The sequence below is a fragment of the Ambystoma mexicanum genome, chromosome 5q (genome assembly GCF_040938575.1).
Source record: "Ambystoma mexicanum isolate Mex_15411 chromosome 5q, UKY_AmexF1_1, whole genome shotgun sequence".
In the NCBI taxonomy this organism is placed as follows: Eukaryota; Metazoa; Chordata; class Amphibia; order Caudata; family Ambystomatidae; genus Ambystoma; species Ambystoma mexicanum.
The window spans coordinates 392,728,911-392,746,685 of record NC_090933.1 but is presented as its reverse complement, the minus strand read 5'-3'; the positions used below and the strand labels follow the sequence as shown (position 1 = coordinate 392,746,685).

General features: G+C 47.1%; 1 protein-coding gene across 1 annotated transcript in view; it reads left to right on the top strand.

Moving 5' to 3' along the window:
• ROCK1 (Rho associated coiled-coil containing protein kinase 1) overlaps positions 1 to 17,775 on the top strand; it is a 3,300,884-nt gene that overhangs the window by 2,568,929 nt on the left and 714,180 nt on the right. Inside the window, exon 23 of the mRNA XM_069620881.1 lies at positions 4,572 to 4,737. Within this exon, the coding sequence (XP_069476982.1) occupies positions 4,572 to 4,737 (166 nt within the window). The remainder of the gene's footprint in view (positions 1 to 4,571; positions 4,738 to 17,775) is intronic.

Here is a 17,775-nt window from a genome sequence, read left to right as displayed (position 1 = left end):
CTCCCTCATAACACAAGCATACATGCATCCATGCACATATATAAACATACAAATACACACATTTACACAACATACACACAGCAAGCACTTTCATTCACACGAACATCCATCATGCACTCTCAGAGCACAAGCATACACGTATCCATACACACATTTAAATAAATGAACATACAAACGCACACATTAAGACAACATATGCACTGCATGCACTCTTTCATTCACACAAGCATCCATCATGCATTCTCGTTACACAAGTATACACACATCCAGACACATACTTAAATAATAGATAAAAGAGCATACAAACACATTACACAACACATACGCAGTGAACACACATTCATACATACGAGCATCCATCATGCATTCACTCATAACACAAGCATACACGCATCCATACACATATTTAAATATTAAACAAACGGACATATAAACGCACACATTTAAACAACATAAACACAGAAATCACTCTTGTTCACGCCATCATCTATCATCATACATTCACCTAACAACACAAGCATGCACACATCCATACACATAATTTAAATTTATAAAATGAACATAAACAAACTTACCTTCTGCTGCGGGTCCGGACGTTCCAGTGCTCCAGCCTCCTGCAAGCATGAACAGGGATCAGGAAGTTTCCTGGTTCCTGCACATGCGTGCAAGGGCCCTGAGCATGGGTCTGGAGATGCCCCACTCCAGTCTGCTCTCTCTGTATGTGCGAGGAGGTGCAGGAGCAACCCCTTGCACATACAGACGTGCAGTTCCCCAGCAAGCATTTTAAATGAGCCATGCAAGGCTGGGGAATCAAATGCCCCCAGCCTTGCATGGCTCAATGAGCTTGTGCGGATGGGGAAATGTAACTGTGAAAGGGAAACAAAGTTTCCCTTTCACAGTTAAGAGCACTCCCTCAGCTGAAAAAAAACAGCTGAGGGAGTGCTCGTGTTTTACTGGGCTGGCTCCTCCATAATGGGTGAGAGGGGGGCCAAGACCCGGTGGGTCAACGCCCCCTCGCTCATTATGGACGAGCCTCCCCTGCTGCTACAAAATCTGTTTATGCCAGCAGGTCGTGTGCATTATCGATTTGGTGTCATGAGGGATCTGAATCCTTTATCCCGTTCGCTATCCGCTGTGTTGGAATTTCTGCTATCCTTGGACCAAGCGGGCCTGCAGACTGGCACGATTAAGGGATACCTTGCTGCTATTTCGTATTTGACAGGTCCCCGAAACAAAGCTTGTGCTTTACAATCCCCACCGTTTTACAGTTCTTGCGGCATTTGTGTAACCAGTTTCCTACCCTCCATTCCTGTTCTATTAGATTGACCACGCTTATGGTGATTTTCCTGGTTGCACTGACTTCCACAAGACTGGTGAATGAGCTCCAGGCATTGTCTGTTTTACCTCCCTATTTTCTTTTCCAAAGAGAAGGTGGCTTTCAGAGTGAAGCCCTAATTTCTGCCAAAAGTGGTCTCGGATTTCTATCTCTCTCAGAAGATCCATCTTCCTGTGTTTTCTCCTCTGCTTCACCCTTCCAAGGCAGAGGAACGATTCCATCGTTGGGATCCCGGTGCAGTCCCTTAAGTTCTATGCTTCTCTTGCTAGAGCGGCAGGGAAAGAGGGCCAGCTTTTCGTGGGTTATTCTGGGAGGGCTGACACCCAACCAACCCTGTCTAGGTGGATCATTCTCTGCATCTTGGAATGCTATGACCCGGTAGGCAAGGATTTCTCTTATGGTCTTGGAGCGCTTTTTACCAGAGCTCTGGCAACACAACACAAGCATGCACGCTTGTCCTACCACGCTGCGATGTGGGCATCTCTGCACATGTTCACTAAGCATTGCTGCTTGGATTTCATTGCGGGACATGGTGCCCATTTTGGTAGGACAGTCCTTTGGTTTAGGTAGTGTCCTTGCATCCTCTCTTCTCCAGATTTACTTACTGCTTTGGGAGTCTATCATATGGAGGAATCCCTGGGAGGAATGGATCTATTAGAAGGACACATTGCTTACTGCTTGGTAATGTTCTTTCTGAGGGATGTTCCTCCCACGGATTCGTCATTGTCCTCTGTATCTGCCCCTCTTGAGGATAGCTTGTACACCAATGGTTCTGTGGTCCCTCAGCGCCAGAGTGCCAGGGAAAAAAATGTGAAACTGAGGTCACAGGGCACAGAGCCTCGATATAAACTTGCCCTAATATGTCTTGTGTGTGGTGTGTATAGGCTTCATTGGGTGTATAGGCTTCGGGCGGAGTCACGCGGAGCCCCCCTGTTGGTGAAAAGCTATCTGAAGAACAGCTGCACAGCGAAATCAATATCCTAGATGAGGAATCTGTCAGAGGAACGTCCATCAGAAAGAGCATTAGTGAGAGGTAAGTCATTTGTTGTTGTTCTTGCTAAACCTCCCGCTTCCTCTGCCCTTCCCCCAATACCTTCATTCTGCTGAGCTTTTTCGATAGTTGACATTTAACTGAGTACATGGTGTCCTCTGAGTCCGATATTTAGTTTCACATTTTTCACACATGCAGACTTTTTTTTTTAGATCTTGACCCAGTAAAGATGCATCAATTTCTATGTTATAAATTTAGCTTTCCAAGTAGTTTCTCTAGTTGTTAATAGGTTGCATCATGTCTGTGAGGGATAGTTTTTTGATTGGCTGGCTCTTTATTGTATTCGCCCTCCACACTTATGGGTTTAGCAGCAGAGGTTGATGGGGCATATTGGCCGATCTTAATTTGAAGGCCTTGTTTGTTCGGTGTCTCTTTGGCCATTATGGTCACAGGCAGTTGTTCGGTTGGTATACTGACATTTATTATGGATATAAGGGTGCATTACCATTGTTTTATGTTAATTTCTCCAGCTTCCGTTGATGGATACATACATTACACACTGCCTATTGGGGAGAGGTCATCCTATTGTGATGTATGCTTTATATACTTGTCATGATGAGCATTGTGCAATGGTATGAGGTGAGTAATGCAAATTGTGTGAGTATGTTGTCATCAGGTCACATTCACTTGGATCCTTGTTGGGTTTGTCGGCTTCTATAGAATGCAGTTTATGGCTCCCGATTAGACCCCTCCTCGCTCTCCTTTGGTCTCCAAGCTCTTTGACCCTTCAAATGTATGGTTCCAGGTTAACAAGGCTCTCCAACTCTCTATCACTTGCTCCTGGCTCTTCCCCAGTTCTGGCCCGACTTGTCTTGCCATCTTCCTGTTTGCACCTTCTTCGTCCTTTCGCCTTTTGTTGGCCAGTGGGTTCTTGTCCTGGACACCTGAGTCTACCTCCTTCACCAATCTGCTCCTCCTTACTCTTCAACCTCTCCCAACCTTATATGACCACTCTATCTGTCTTTCCTTCTCCTCCTGGTGTCTTCCTTCCTTCACTTTACCTCCTACAAACCTAACAATTCCCTGAATCTTCCTCCTTCATCCTTGCAGATTTTTCTCCTCCCCACCTTTTTTTCCACTGCCTCTGTTCTTATCCTCCAATGCCTTCCCCTTCCTGCTGTTTTATCCGTTCTCCTTCCTCAGCGTCACTGGATTATTCCCTGACTGCCTCTCTCTGCCTCTCTCTATCACTCTTCTCCAAGTTCTCTTGCTCTGGCTCAGTCTCCATTCCCTTTTACATCAATTGTTACTAGGCCATTTAGGCAATAGGGACCTGATGTGGAGATTCCTGGGCCCTGCTTTGTGTTCCTATGTGAGTGCCTGAGGGTCAGTGAGTCGCCCTGCCTCTCCGGTGCTCTTGACTGTGTGTTTTGCATCTTGTTGTCGATTGTCTTTGTTTGCCTTGTATATTTCTGGTGGTTGAGCCATTTTGGCATCAGTTGGCCCTGTCATGGCGGCCATATCAACCTGCCAGGACTTCCCAGTGCCCGTGTGCGCAATGTTTATTCTGCCTGCTTGTTTCGCTTCGGATTCCCGCATCCACCCTTTTGTGTCCTCCCTATGGACTCCTGGTGAGCGGGAAATCACTGCAGTAAGGGCAGGAGATGACTGCAATACCGGCAATCCACACTCCTGCTGCGTTTTTCTCTTGGATGCCAAGTTTCACTTGAGGACTGCAATTCTGCTTCAAAATCTGTTTGAAATGCCAAACCTGCCAGTTTCCTCTCCTCGCGATGTCTGTGGTGGGGAGAAACAAATGTAGGATATCTTAATCTTAGACTGTCGGAAGGGGGGGGTGAGTCAGTTATGACCCAGAATGGGAACAAGTGGGAGGCCCTGGAGAAGCCTCCATCTACTGCCTCAGGATCCAGCGCTGCTGAGCAGCTCTCTTTCACCCAGTGTACCCATCTCAACCACCTCCCTTTTTCTTTTATCTATGGCTTCATTAAACTGATTTGAGCTTGTCTTAGTGCAGATTAAATGTGCAGTGCTGGATTTTACAGCACTGAGTTAATTTTGTTGCAGTCATTAGTTCTCTTAATGCCACTTGTATGCAGACTTTAAAGCAAAAGTGATAAGTGGGTATGTTGGCTAAAATACTGTTTATCAAGTTATTTTTCCATTGATTGTGTTCCTGTAATATTGTCCTCATGTGAAAATTACATAATGTGAAATATTTTTTAGGGACACTTTAGCTGCACAGTTGGATCTAGCTATAACGAAAGCAGAGTCTGAACAACTAGCCAGAGGACTGCTGGAAGAGCAGTATTTTGAACTCTCTCAAGAGAGCAAGAAAGCAGTGTCGAGGAGTAGGCAAGATGTGTCGGAGAAGGACCAGACTGTTCGCAGGGTAAGATCTTTTCTAACAAACTTCTCTTTGCAAATATAATATCATATCATAAATTGGACAGGTTAAAGATGATAATGTTTTATCTAGTTACTCATCGAAAAGGTTACTTAAAAAAAAGTTTAAATTGTATGGCAACAAAATATGAATGAGTGTTAAATTAACTTTTTCTTACCTTGCAAAAGTGTGCTACTGAAATAGAACACTGCTCTTCACTGCTTAATTACGACAGAATCTTTAAAGGGTAATGTTTCTTGTAAGGCGTCATTTCTATTAGTCTGTTTACATTTCTGAAGTTTAAAAGGTTTACCAAACAAGACTATAGCCATAGATACATCTTTTTGTCTTACAATGTATTTAGCAGTTCAGGTATAATAAATGTGGGCAAATATGTCTGGAATATACTTTTTCAGAGACAAGCAGAAACCATAAAAACATCAAACTATACAAACGAAGCAACAAAGATACCACTGCACGAATAATGTAGTAGCATTAGGTGAAAATAACTCTAGCATCAGAACCTGACGTTTGACCACCTCTAGGCGATAATTAAGCATACAAAATATGCAACATATGAGAAAATAAAAGGGTAAAAATATATAAATAAAAAAGTAACATGGCTTCAATTGCAGCATGTGAATAAATCAACCTATTAGAAATATCACAGAGGAAAGTAGATTCAATTAAGGCATTGGATCAGAAGGAACATTAACAGCATCAAAATAGGAATGCCAAGCAGGTTAGAGAGTTCCCATCCTTACTGCCCACATTTGCCTTATGAAAGTCATTTCCTGTGGTACCCAATTTAACGCGGTCTCTGAACCACACAGCAGTATAAGTGCCTTTGCTGCCTTCCAATAAGCCTAGTAACCAGTACAAGACCCATTGAAATAAATGTAGAAGCATTACTTTCATTTCCCCCTGAACCTTCCCCAGAAGGCAGAGCAATGGGGCAGACTTTGCGTGTTCTATGATGTCTGCTAAGGCTGGGGCGCTCGCCTGAACGAGTTGACAGTGAGCAGGTTGTGGTCCTGGTGGAGACAAAACTTCACAAACATTAGGAGCTCAGGGAAATCATACTGACGCTGATGGCCTTTTTGCCCTCCATGCAGGGGAACACAGCTCTGATCATGACCGACAACACAGTGGCCATTCTCTATAGCAACAAGAGAGGTGGTGTAGGGTCACTCCCCCTGTGCAGTGAGGTGATGCAGCTCTGGTTCTGGGTGTTACCAAACAAGATAATCTTGTCGGCAATTCACCTCGCCGGGAATTAGAATACGATGGCAGATGCCCTGAGCAGGCAAGGCTTGTTCTGGGAGCTGTGCCAGGAAGTCCTTCTAGAGATCTTTGTCTTCTGGGGATCCTCACAAGTGGATCTGTCCATGTACATTGTGAACAGGAAGTGCAGTCTTTTCTGCTCCCTGGAGTTTCGAGCTCCGGTATGCATATCTGTCATTCCTCTGGTGATCAGGAGGTTGAAAAGGTTTGGAACAACCATTATCCTAATTGCTCCAGACTGGGCTAGGAGAACGCAGTTCCTGGACCTTCTGAATATGGCCATCTGTCCTCCATATATTCTTCCCCGCAGGTCAGACCTTCTATCGCAGGAGAAGAGGACTGGTTCTTCACCTGAGCATGCACACGCTCAACCTGCATGCCTGACTTCTGAAAGGCTAAGCAACAGGGATTGTGACCTTTCCAGAAGACATAATGGAGGTGTTGCTTTAAGCCAGAAGGCCAGCAATAAAGGCTTTTTACTGCTGCCGTGAAAGACGTTCTGCAGCTGGTGCAGAGCACAGTATGTGGATCCTTTTTTATGTGACATCTCTAAGTGGTTGTGTTTTCTGCTTCACAGGGTCTCCAGGTTGCCACCGTCAAGATTTTGTTTAGCTGCCCTCTCCATCTTTAAGCGCACCCCTGAGCAGAGGTAGTTTTTTACAATACGCTGGTGGTTTAATTTTTAAAAGGCCTAACAAACATCTTTCCTCTCACCCCCCCCCCCTTTTGTGGTGCTGGCAAAGGACTTGAACCTTGTGTTGACATTTCTTATGGCTTCTCCATTTGAGCCATTGCTTTTATGCTTTCTGAGACCCCTTACATCGAAGATGGTATTCTTGGTTGCTATTTCCTCAGCTTGAGGCATGAGTGAATTGCCGCCCCTGTTTTGTGAGCCACTTTTTACAATCTTTACCAAAGACAAGGCCACTCCCTCGGGTGCGTCCATCATTCCTTCCAAAGGGTCATATCAGAGTTTAATTTGTCACAAACAGTTTGTTTACTAGCTTTCTATCCACCGCCTCATCCAAGGAGGAAGAGAGAATGCACAGACATGACCCCAAAAGGGCTCTTGAGATTTTACATTGCTAGGACAAACCGATTCCGACTGGACGACCACCTTTTCATTGCTTACACTAGCGCGAAGATGGGCAAGTGGGGGTAATGAAACAAACCATGTCTGGATAACTGCTTTGTGCTTCTGAATGTTAAAATAGAGTAGGTAAGCAAACGCCTGATGGCTTCAGGGCACACTCTACTAGGGGTGTGGCAGCTACTTCTGCTCTTCAGAGGATTGCCAGTGAAGGATATCTGTCGAGCTGCGACAAGGGCTCCCATCTATACATTTGCAAAGTAATATTAACTGGATACCTTATACTCAGAGTCTCGTCTTGGCAGAGCCGTTCTCCAAGAAGTGGTGACATAGTTACTGCAGAGCTCGATCCTTCCTTCCTCTGTGATACCTTACTCATATGGGAGTCTATCTAATCATTTACACCTGGTAATGTTATTTCTGATTGATGCCCCCCTCCCCCCAACCCCAGATTCCTCATTGCCCTCTCAGCCTAACCCACAGTTAAGGAGCTTCCTCCTATGGTTCTACAATGACTCCCTCCTTTAAAACTTAAGTGTCCATTCTTTTGTCTTTTATCCCTAAAATAGCATGGGGAAAGAATGACATCTGAGGTCACGGCGCGCTGTGTGCGCTATTTGTACTGACGGTGACGTTGCATCCGGACTGATGACTCGAAGACCCTAAACGCCAGGTCGCACAGCACTCCCTGCTAGAAAAGACGTTTTTGAGAGTTCGGCAAGGCATGAGAATATATCTAAGATGGTGGGAGGAACATTCATCAGAAAGAAAATTACCAGGTGTAAGTAATTTGTTCTTTTCAGAACTCTTTTGAGACCTCATCAGTATCAGTCTTTCTTGAATTTTTACTTTGTTGAAGGCACTTATTAAAGTGTGCACTCGGATGTACTTTTCTAAGAAAGACACAATAGAACCCCACCTGAACTGCTGTTAAGACCCGAATCTCATGTACTATGGGAGCTTCTAAAGACCCTATGGATCTGATCAGCCGGACCCATAAAGACAATCATGTGTATGTTTTTTCATTGTAAGGCAGCAGCAGACTTACAGATATGAGATTGTCAGATAAATTGCTTAAATGGTGATGAACATATAGTACCAATAAGGGTGCATACTTAAACTAAAACTATGCCGTTCTGTCGCCCCATAATGTGCAAATGTTTCTTGGTCCATTAGGTCTAGAGCATATACCACCTTTACCTCTTTTGATACAGTAGGCCGAGGGCAGGCTTTACTCTTCAGGAGCGTTGTGAGCTGATAGTTGCAACATAAACAACAATAGTGCAATGGTACCAAAATAAAAGAATATCCAAGAAAGGTTCTATAAATATAGTAACTTTAATATAAGCTAACAATGCACACAACTTATTAAAACACTATAGACCCACTTCTGTAAAAGAATAGCAGAGAATGCCGACTTTGAGAATAATGGGAGTACTCTGGGTTGGTAAGCAGGAGTGCTCAGGCAAAGGTTTTCAGCAGCAGTGCAAGATATGCATTTTTAATGGATTCCTTCCTCCCACAGATTTCACATCTATGATTTCCTATCCACAGCACAGCTGTTTTTTAGAAACTTTTCTGGCACCAGAGGCACATCGTGGTTCTGTGTCAGCTCGGCCCAACGCCTTTGTGTGCCTGTGCTGGACATGCCTCTAGCAGGTATTTAGAGGTGCTGCACGCTGTGACCGCAGTTCCTTTTTTTCACGCACTTTGCACGTGTCGGATCGCGCTACTTTGTTCAACCAAAAATTGCCCAACCCTGCTAAGGCTTTGTGTTTTAAACCTTGCCTGGATTGAAGTTGGTAGATGTCAGTGTCGGATCCCAATTGCATATGTTTGTACTGTTTAGGGGAGAAGCACATCAACAATTGCGGGTCGTGCCAATCCATGTATGACAATGCCCTCTGGGAAAAGTTGGCTAAACCTCAGCTACCACCACAAGGCGTTAGGTGAAGGTGCTCTGTCTCGGTCAAGCTCACACGGAACACCTATCCAAGGTCAGGTTTCACGCAAAGACTGACGAGAAGTATTACTCCCCTACTGGTTCTTTTTGAATCATTCTTCTTTGTCCTTGAGAAAGACAAGTCATCACTCCAGACTCTCCACGGAAGTGGCAATTACCGTTTCCCACCCAATCCTCCACTCGAGGAATGGGAGAACTTCTGCTTGAAGATACTTGACATCTTTGCCAAGGCCTGGCGCCAAATGCTTCAGCTTCATCAACTGGTTCAACGAGATCCCCTGCATTGCCACCTACTAACAGTGTGGTTGCAGGGGAACACTTGTGCACGCCTACAGGCTTGGTCCCCAGGGGTTGGTGTCTCCCGGCGCCATTAGGCGCCGCCTTCGGGTACTGAGGACTCGGCACCAGTCCCACCCTCATCTTCGACATCAGCTCCAAGGCTGTCGAAACATCTCTGGAATATGCTGCTGTGCTTGTGAGTCTATTTATGACAAAAATGATCTAGATCTATGACGAGAAAGGATAACCTATACCCTTTTGGATGTAACACATGGGCACAAGGTGAGAGCAGGATTTCCCAGAGAAATATTTCTGGGAGTTTGAGGACATCCAAGAACTGTCCTCAGACATTCAGGAGGCCAGCGGTCTTGTCACCTCCTCTGAGCTGGATATCCTTCCAGCTCCAACTCCAAGTATGCCTCAGGCATCCTTCCAGAGGTTAATGACCAAGTTTGCTGATACCCTGGGGTTTCCTGCCACATCCATGCCGAAAGACCAGTTTGAATTAACAGGCATTCGGGACGAATTACCCAAATGGGAGACCTTGCTACTGTGGCTGTGTAGGCTCTGTTGTTAGAGGTGTGGGGGAAGCCTGCCTCTACAGCTGCAGCCAGCTAAGTTGTCAAGACAACCTCACCCAGATTCTTCTGATTATGCTTTTCTGTCCATGCATGCCTTTCCTGAGAGCATACTGATTCAGGCTGCAACTGTGAACTTGAAGATATGTAACATTCCTTCTCTCCCACCTGACGAGTATGAGACTGGACGCATGGGGAAAGAAGATGTTTGCCTCAGGCAGCCTTTCTGTCCTAGCAGCGAAAGGCTCCTGCACCCTGGCAAAGTACTCTTTACATCTTTGGTTCTCGGTGGCCAATGCGTCAGAGCACATCCCTTTAGGAGATGAAAGAGGGGTTTTCTGGCAAAAGTACAGGTTGCCATTGAGGCTTCCTGCCATATCCTGCAGTCCGATCTCGAAACACCTGACTCTGCCAAATGCTCCATGGCCACGAGTACGGTAGTGTAACATCACTCTAGGATGAGGACATCCGGCTTTGCCCAGGATGTACAGGCAAAGCTACTGGATATGCCCATTTGCTCTTCGATGCGCAGAACTTGTTTTGGGCCTAGGATGACGATGCACTACAACGGTTTGTCTTCCATTTGGGATTGGGAGTAAAACAACCATCTCAGTCATCAGCGAAGGGTTATGGTTCTCCAGCATGGATTCACATGCTCATTAATATTTCCCATCGTCAGGCTGGGAATCCTCGGTAAAAAGAAAAGCAGATTAGCTTTAGACTGAAAATTGCTAGTCTCCTCTATGGCCAATCCGTGCCCTTTGGATCAAAACGCCCCCCAGTCGGGGGTGCTGGGGGGCTAGAGCACCCGGACAAGATGGCCACAGGCTAACAGAGCTCCCGCCTGCGATGCTACGAAGCTGCGAAATAAAGCGTTGCAACTAGTCCTAAACGCAAAAAAAAAATGAAGATGTGATCATCCGCAACAACGCTGGATCTGAGGGAGACTAGAACCGCGGAAATCAGAGCAGTGTAACCAGAGTTTTTAAGCGGCAGCTTTCCCTTGAGGCACAAAATGGGCCCGTCAGTGCTGTGGAAGTCTTTCAAAGGGCGACCAAACCTGCAACTACAGACAACAATAACTGACCAGAATGCACTTCAACCCGGGAGAGAGACCGACTGCCGTGCCCACCACGTCATTCCTGACGGAGCTGACACTGCACCCTGCCACCTATGCTAAAGGTGGACAACGAAACAAACGGAATAGTGGGGGCCGAAAGGACCCGCAGAGGTGAGCGCGGCCCTGCAGACACCCCATCGCTACTGGTGCACCCTCGTCAGTTAACATGCATCAAGGGAAAGACCTTCAACCTGGACCTGACCGTGGCTACCAACGGATCGTAGGCTCCAGGCTATCTGCACACCTGTGTTGGGCAGAATCCTGGGCAGTGCCCTTAGGGACCACTACACAAGATTAAGACTACAGGTGGTAGCACAATTTCACCTTTGGTACAAGCCTGTACTACACAGTTAGAGTGGTAGCAGTAGCGGAGCAGCCAGACTTATCTCAAGAGCAAATGAGCAGTAGTAGAGATTACACAAAGGACTACAATTCCTGTGACTCAAGCAAACACTGAATCAAGGTTTCTGGTTGAAAAATATAAGTACATTTATTTTTAAACCATCTGTTCATAAAACACTTCACTTCAAAACCACATTTCAAATACACTACACACAACCCATTCCCCTTGTGCAGTTCAATTCAAGGTAAGTACATTGGATTTGCGGAGCGATGTTGTGAAACAAAGACGTTACTGTGGGTTAATACGCAATCACTTTTTGACAGTAATGACAGTTCGGTCTTACTAAAGAAAGGTGTACCCTCGAAGAATTAACACAAGAGAGTTGGGGATAGAAATCATAGGCAATACTTTTGTCAAGGCAGATAGAATCAAAAGACACTTTCGAAGGGATTGTGTCCTCCGACGTATTCCTTATCTTAGATATCTCCTTCTAGCTCTGCTGGCCTCGGAAAACTTTTCTCTAGAGGGCGCTGCGCGTCGACGTCTGCCGAGTCGATGTCCCTCGACAGCCGCCGTATCGACGTTGATGTCATCCTGCCTACAAAGGCCGTGCGCAGCGTCCGTTGCTCAGTTCCGTTTTTCCGCGCTTACTCAGTGCCTCGGAATACCGTTGCTCAGTTTTGTCAATTTAATCCTATTTACCTCGAGATATTCGATCCTTACTCGATGGCTTCCTCGTCGGAACCGACAACTCCTCGGTCCGGCTACAAAAAATGCTGAGATTGTGGGAAAAAGATGTCGCTGACTGACCCTCATAGAGTTTGTCTGTGGTGTTTGGGAGCTGAACACTATTGTTCGGAGTGCGAGGACTGTATGTCCATGACAGCTAAGGCCCTGAAGGAGCGTAGGGGGAAGCTGGAGAAAGGTAAGACTTTTAAAGCTTCTTCTTCCTCGACGAAGTCGAGACATTCGTCTCCTCATCACCATTCGCGCTCCAGGACTCGGAGTGGGTCCCATCACTCCTCGAGATCGAAGCACTCGAAGAGGAGACGTCGAAGATCCCCTTCTCCGTCCTCTTCCTCTGTTTCTCCAAAGAGAATCCCTTGCCCCACGAAACATAGTTCCCGGGCTGAATGGGAGGAATTCCGCAAAAATATGATGAGCGTCTTCGAGAAAGCGGCCTCGACCCCCCTCGAAGACTGCCGAGAGCGATGCTCTGGTCGAAAGACCCGAAGGTCAAAAACGCCGCGAGTCGCAGTACCCGGCGAAGGAAGCTTCTCGAGCGCGTCTCGAACCCTCGAGTAAAGCTATGACCTCAAAACCTTCTTCGAAGGTTCCGTCGACGCCATCGACGAAGGTTCCGTCGATAGCCATTGTCGAAGGGACCTTCCGACACACGTGTCTGTCGACTCGACGCCATCTTCGACACCGGCGTCGACGCCAAGAAAAGTCACGGTTACGACGCACCCAGTGGCTATTCCCAGGTCCTCGATGATGATGGCGTCGAGGTTGTCGACTTCCTCGAGCAGAATCCCAATTCTGTCGAGGTCATCAAGGCCTCCGCCTTTGTTTTCGACGCCACGCCCGAAGCCGTCGACGTCAACGACATCGACGTTTTCGAGGCCGATTATGAGAAGTTTGGCACCCTCTGCCTTGGAGATGGGGTTTACACCCTTTGTGAGTTCAGAACAATTGAGAACTATGTCCTCAATTATGGAAGAGGGTGAACTATCTGAACAGGAAGACACATTTGAGTTGCAGGGACCTGCAACCCCAGTAAGAGAGGAGTTATCCTCAGAAGAACGCAGGTTAAAGGATCTTCATGATTCCTTACATGAGGCAAGTGGGTTAGACACTTCCCCTGAGGTGGAGTTTGCTAGGCCAGACCCGGGGGAGCATGCTGAAACCCCCTATAGAGCCTTAATGGCCAGGATCACAGAATTTATGGGGTGATCTGCACCTTCACAGTCTTTCCAACAAGATGACCTCACAGATATTCTTGACAACGGTCCACAGGAGGATCCTGTAGTGCCCTTTCATAAAGCTCTTCAGAGGAAGATTATGACGAACTGGGAAACCCCAGATGTCGTCCCGGCAGTAAATAAAAAACTGTCTACAAAATACAGGGTATCTTCTGCAGACCCGGAGTTTTTGTCAAAACACCCATCCCCAGAAAGTCTGGTGGTACAGGCAGCATCTTCTACTGACGTCAAGACTGCTTATCCTACCGTCCCACAGGACAGGGACGATAAGAAATATGATGCTATGGCAAAGAAAGTTTTTTCGGCATGTAGCATGGCGTTAAAATCTGTTAATGCTGCTTGCACCCTTGCTAGATTTAGCCATACACTTTGGGAGTGTGCTTCTACAGCGGCTGACTGCATCCCGGAGGGAGAAGAAAGGGAGGCGTTCCTGAATATCATACAGGACGGTAAAGACGCTATGTGCGAATCCCTCCAGACGGGCATTGATTCGGCTGACAGTATCAGCAGAGCAATGGCGGCAAGTACAACAACCAGGAGATTCGCTTGGTTGAGAAAGTCTGGTTTTGCCCCAGATGTGCAAGCCAGGCTCTTGAACATGCCATTCGATAGCTCTTCTTTGTTCGGGAAAAAGGCGGATGACAGTTTAGAGAAACTGCAAACTTCAAAAGCAGCAGCAAAATCCCTAGGCGCTGCAATCCGTCAGACACCTTTTCGTCCCACAGGAACCTCTGCGAGGGGCAAGTCCTTTCGCTTCTACTCCGCATTCGGAAGAGGTAGAGGATGACCGGCTCAAAGGGGACAAAGAAGAACTACCCGAGGTGGACGGAGTAGATATTCAAAAGCCGCAGCAACAGCAGGTGCCTCTTTACCATCGGCATCTGCATCAGCCGCCCCAAAACCACTCTGAGGACTTCCCTCACAGGACACCTGTAGGAGGCAGGTTAACTCAACATCTGGCGGAATGGCAGGCTATCATGTCAGATGCTTGGGCATTGGAAACAGTTGCCCAAGGTTACTGCCTGCCTCTCCTACGCATACCTCAGAGTCATCCACCGGGGATCAGCTCTCAGAAAGCTCCAGTTCCGCTCCTCTTGCAGGAAATTTTGGACCTGCTAGAGAAAGGTGCCATAGAACCGGTACCTGTAGCGGAGAGGAACAAGGGCTGGTACTCCCCTTACTTTCTCATTCCAAAGAAAGACGGAGGACTGAGACCCATCTTGGACTTGCGAGAATTGAACAAATTCCTCAGGAAAGACAAATTCAAGATGGTAACTCTTTCTCAGATCCTTCAGGCCCTTCAGTTCCAGGTCTGGTTGGTATCTCTGGACCTTCAGGATGCTTATTTCCATGTGCCTATCCATCTCAAACACAGGAAATACCTGAGGTTCGCAATTGGCAACTCTCATTATGAATTTCGAGTGCTGCCATTTGGGCTGACCTCCGCCCCGAGGGTCTTCACCAAGTTAATGTCGGTAGTGGCGGCAAGTCTAAGGATGGAAGGGATTCACGTCTACCCCTACCTGGACGATTGGTTGATCAGGGCTGTATCTTCGGAACAAGCTCAGATCCAACTAAATCACGTTTGAGACTCCCTTCACAGACTGGGCTTCTCTCTCAATTTAAAGAAGTCACAAATGATACCATCGCAGAGACTCCAGTTCATCGGAGCGATCCTGGACACTTCCCTGGGAAAAGCCTCGCCACCAGAGGTGACGGCTCAAGATATTCTACAGATGGTTACCAAGTTCCAAGATGCCCAACGTCTCCCAGCCTTCGACTTTTTGAGGTTGCTAGGCCTCATGGCATCCTGCATTTTCCTAGTGCCAGAGGCTCGCCTGAGAATGAGATCCCTCCAGTGGGCACTGAGGACTCAGTGGTCACAATTCTCAGGGAGAATGACAGATCTTCTTCAGGTTCCCGACAGGGCGGCTCGAGACCTTCAGTGGTGGGCCTGTCAGGAGAACATTCTGAAAGGAGAACAGTTTTGGCAACCCTGGCCGGAGATAACAGTAGTCACGGATGCCTCACTCACTGGGTGGGGAGCCCACGCCAACAACTTGACTATCAGCAGTCGTTGGTCTCCATCGGAATCCAGACTACATATCAACCTGTTAGAGCTGAGGGCCATCAGACTTGCGCTGAAGGCGTGCCTGCCAGCTGTACAAGGGAAAAATGTCCTGATAATGACGGACAACACAGTGGCCATGCATTACCTCAACAAAAGAGGAGGCGTAGGATCACTACCCCTGTGCAGAGAGGCGATGCAGCTCTGGTTTTGGGCAATCCAAGAAGGAATCTCTCTATCGGCATTTCACCTAGCCGGAGAGAAGAACTTGACAGCGGACGCTCTGAGCAGGCAGAGCACAGTCTCCCACGAGTGGGAACTAGCTCAGGAAGTCCTTCAAGAGATCTTCGCCCTTTGGGGAACCCCTCAGGTGGATCTGTTTGCCACCAGTGTCAACAGGAAGTGGGATCTGTTCTGCTCAAGGGAATTTCCCCCGAGAGGAGCTCTGGGAGACGCGTTCATAGTGGACTGGGAGTTTCCGCTTCTGTACGCGTTCCCACCGGTCCCTGTCATTCCTCAAATGATCAGGAGGTTGAGAAGATTCTGGAGAACCATGATCCTAATTGCCCCGGATTGGGCCAGGAGAATGTGGTACCCGGACCTTCTACACTTGTCCATCTGCCCTCCAATTCGACTTCCACTCAGAGAGAACCTACTCTCACAGAAGGGAGGTCATGTTCTCCATCCAGACATCAAAACCCTCAACCTTCACTCTTGGCTTCTGAAAGGCTGAGGTACAAGGATTGGGACCTCCCTGATGATGTTATGGAGGTGTTGCTTTCGGCAAGGAGGCCAGCAACAAAGTCTTTATACTGCTGCCGTTGGAACAGATTTTGCAGCTGGTGTAGAGAAAAGAATATCGTCCCCTTTTCATGTGGTACACCAATGGTTTTGTCCTTCCTACTCTATTTGGCGAACTCAGGCCTTCAAGTTGGCACCATTAAGGGCTATCTCGCAGCGCTATCCATCTTTAAGCGCACTGCGGAAGAACCATCCTATTTCAAGTTACTCTTGGTAATACAGTTTCTAAAGGGGTTAACCAACGTTTATCCCCCAAGACCATTCCAGGTTCCCCTATGGGATTTAAACTTAGTCCTAACTTTCCTGATGGGCACACCTTTCGAACCACTCCATTCTTGTTCGTTAAGATTTCTTACCCTTAAAACTGTTTTGTTAATAGCACTTACATCTGCTAGAAGGGTGAGCGAGTTACAAGCTCTTTCCTGTAAACCCCCTCATACAATCTTTCACAAAGACAAAGTTGTCCTGCAAGTGAAGCCTAATTTCCTCCCAAAGGTGGTTTCTGAATTCCATATCACTCAGAAGATTACCCTGCCATCTTTCTATCCTCCTCCTCATCCGGGGAAAGAGGAAGAGAGGTTACACAGGCTGGACCCTAGAAGGGCTTTAAATTTTTACATCAGTAGACTAGCCAGGATAAGACAAGCAGACCAGCTGTTTGTAGGCTACACAGGTCACAAGCTGGGGTTACCAATAACTAAGCAGACCATTTCCAGATGGATCATTCTAGCCATTTTGGAATGTTATAAACTGGTAGGAAAAGAGCCCCCTCAAAACCTTAGGGCTCATTCGACCAGAGGTATTGCAGCTTCTTCGGCCCTCAAAAGAGGACTGCCGGTTAAAGACATGTGTGTGGCAGCCACATGGTCGTCTGTCCATACCTTTACACGATTTTACAACTTGGATTCCTCCTCCAGTCAAGAGACTAGGTTTGGAAGGGCTGTATTGCACTCTATTCATCAATAGAAGACAGCGTGAAGTCAGTACTCCCACCTCCAATAATAGAATACTGCTGTGGGAGCCTATCTTAGATAAGGAATACGTCGGAGGACACAATCCCTTCGAAGAACAAGTTACTTCTTACCTTGTAACGTTCTTTCGATGGGATGTTCCTCCGACGTATTCCTTATCGACCCTCCCATCCATCCCCGCAGTTCTACTTCCCTTGTTGTTGCAGTTTATGCTCCTTCAGGGTGATTAGTCTAGTCCAGACAGAAATACTGTGGGCTACAAAACGGAACTGAGCAACGGACGCTGCACGCGGCCTTTAGGCAGGATGACGTCGACGTCGATACGGCGGCTGTCAAGGGACATCGACTCGGCGGACGTCGACGCGCAGCGCCCTCTAGAGAAAAATTTTCCGAGGCCAGCAGAGCTGGAAGGAGATATCTAAGATAAGGAATACGTCGGAGGAACATCCCATTGAAAGAACGTTACAAGGTAAGAAGTAACTTGTTCTTCTAAAACATAGATAAAAGTCAATAGGCCTGCGCCATTGTCAATGGGACAGGGTTCCTGTTGTCGAGGATCACAAGG